At 35.4% G+C, this 2,744-nt stretch overlaps 1 protein-coding gene across 1 annotated transcript in view; it reads right to left on the bottom strand.

Annotated features, from left to right (window-relative positions):
• Window positions 1-2,744, bottom strand: part of dnah7 (dynein, axonemal, heavy chain 7) — an 88,210-nt gene that overhangs the window by 30,366 nt on the left and 55,100 nt on the right. Inside the window, 3 exon segments of the mRNA XM_017307889.1 lie at window positions 1,875-2,038; window positions 2,198-2,394; window positions 2,549-2,646. Coding sequence (XP_017163378.1) covers window positions 1,875-2,038; window positions 2,198-2,394; window positions 2,549-2,646 — 459 coding nt within the window.

The following is a 2,744-nucleotide window of genomic DNA, read 5'->3' as shown; positions in this document are numbered from 1 at the left end:
AAAGTAATGTTTTGTTTTGAAGAGACCTCCATACAGGCAACAAGATGGCTCCTCAAAAACAAAGACAACCAATCAGCTACTGGAGGACAAACTGACCACTTCTCCTCACTCTGCAAGACGATTAATCACGATTAATCGTCTCGTTGACATAATCGTCAACTAATTTAGCAATCGATTAACCATTAATTGGAGCATACAGACTCATAAAACTGGCCTATGCAGAGACTCAGAGCAGTAATTAAACCCAAATTAAAAACTGTCTTTAAATATTAGCTTAACTAAACTTCTAAACAAAAAATCCCCTATTAAGCATTTTTTTCTTTCCAAAGATTGATCAATTGATCCAAAAAGTAATCACTGGATTATTTCAGCTGACGATGAATCCTTAGCATAAAAATATCTGCAGAAAGTGCAAATTGTTTTATCTGATTAATCGATTAATTGATTAATCATCAGAATAATAATTGTCAGATAAAGCGTTAATTTGAATAATTAACTGAGCTAAATGCACTGTTTGATAACTGACATCAGTTGGAATTTAAAATCGATTTTATTGAAATTAGTTGTTTGTAAAATGCTTTAAGACAATATTTAAATAAACTTAATTGTTTAGAACCAGAAAAAATGACATTATTTCATAAAGAAAGGAGCTGGATGTGAGACATCCTGCAAAAAATCTGATTTTTCTTGCTTTTATCTGCTTCCCAAAGTCTGTAAACTATTAAAATAAATCACATCCACGGATTTGTTTTGCTTTTCAGGTTTATCAGGTGTTTTTTTATTTTTTTTTTATCACATTTATTTCTTCGCCTCTGTTATCAAACTGGAAGATTGCTAAGACACAACCTGGTGTGTTTTTCCTCCAGACTCGGATAATATCTGTGTTTTTTTTGCAGAACTGAAGCTTCTCTCACAGTTTGCTAATAGCAGCAAACGGCAGACGTCCAGCAGCAAAGACTTCACAGCTTTCTGCAGCTTTAACGTCAGGAGATGAAGACACACGTTTTGATTCGCCAAGTCAAAAAGGAGCTGAATATTTACATCTTCCTTGCTTTTATTTCACTTTATTCACTTGAAATAAAAAAAACTAAAGTGATTGAATTGAGACTTCATGACAAAGATCAACACAAACTAATGTAAGGAAAATTATCCAGTAGAATTTCCATCCATTCATTCAGAATTTTAGATTTAGTTTATTTTTATTGTTGAATCTTTTGTATAATTTGCTTCCACTTCACAATTACTTTGAGTTGATCATCACCCAAAAACAGCATTAGCTTCTGGCTAACGCTGCAAAATATGTCAAGAAACRTCGACTTTTAGAAAGTTTTGACCATGAGTTCCTAGAGGTTTATTTTCAGTAGTGGCTTCTAGACAGTTCTTTCTACAATTTTGAAATTAATTTCAGAAATTTTCTAAAAAAAAACAACAAAAAAACCCTCAAACTTGAGTTTGAAAACTCAAAAAATTTGCTTTAAAAAAAGACAATTTTTTTGATTAATCTCAGCCATTTTCCAGATTTTCTTTTTTATTTATATGCTTAAAAAGTAAAACAATTCTCAGCTTTTTCTAGCAAATTTTCAATTTTTATAACTCTTATATTTCCTTGGTTTCTTTTTGGCAGCAATTTAATTTACGCAGAAAGATGAGCATGCCAAATAATATTTCAATGAATCCTTGTAAACTGTATTTCAGATTTTGTAATAATTTTTAATTTGAAGAACTTTAAAAACTTCTTCTCTTCGCTCGAGGCTTCTATGGGCCTCTAGCACCCCCTGGTGGCTGATCTGTGGCATAAAATCCCAGTAATTTGTGTTTCACTGTGTAGAAATAACGTGACTGGAAGCGGGAATGTCTTTGTGTCCTGAACTCACGATATCATGATGCCGTTTTCTATGGAGAAGCTGTCTGACGGCAGGCCGGCGATGTTCCACGCCTGGATCTTTACCGGTTCGCCCAGAGAGCTGGTGAGCGACATGTTGGAGGAACACGGGATCTCTATGGCCTTACACATTTCCATCCACTTCTCCGTCTGGTCCTGGAGGAAACGATTCAACAATCAGTAAAAAAAAAAAAAAAAAAAACAGCAAAGATTTGAGCTGGACGCAGAACGCTACGCTAGCATTTAGCATACGGAAGAACTTTAAGCTCAAAAGTAGAGTTAGCTGCAGCAGGCGGACATCTTGGCTGCCTCCACCTGTCTGTATTTGGAGGTGAAGGCTCCCAGGTAAGCCACGATGCCTGATGAGATTAGCATGTCCCCAGTCAGATTGTTGTAGAGCAGGCCCAGATTAAAGGCCATCTCACTCCAGCGGGTTTTCTCTCCGCCCAGGCCTCCGATCAGCTGCTCGGCTCGCTCCAGTTTCTTACTGCACAGATCCACCTGCAGGTCAAACCAACACAAAGCCAAAGTTTGGAAACATTTATTGCAGCAAGGAAAAAACTCTCAGCACAATTCTATAAAGTCTGTTCCCAAAAACGTCTTTTGAAACAAAAAAAGCAAGCTTGAATTTGAAGAATTTTTATCTTCAGTTCCATTTTTTTCTTTGTTTCATTTTGAATTGTTTTTTAGTTTCAAAACTATTTTCCAGATTCAAATWTTTTTTTTTTAGTTTCCATTTTTTCTGTCTCAAAATTACTTTTMAGCTTCAAAATATAATTTTTGAGCTACTTTTATAACCCCAACTTATCTCCATACGATTCCCAGTTTCCCTGCAGCTCAAACTGCTCAGTGCTGTTAGCTT

This window comes from Poecilia reticulata, linkage group LG2 (assembly GCF_000633615.1).
Source record: "Poecilia reticulata strain Guanapo linkage group LG2, Guppy_female_1.0+MT, whole genome shotgun sequence".
NCBI classification, from domain to species: Eukaryota; Metazoa; Chordata; class Actinopteri; order Cyprinodontiformes; family Poeciliidae; genus Poecilia; species Poecilia reticulata.
This window is presented reverse-complemented; position numbering and strand designations above follow the sequence as displayed.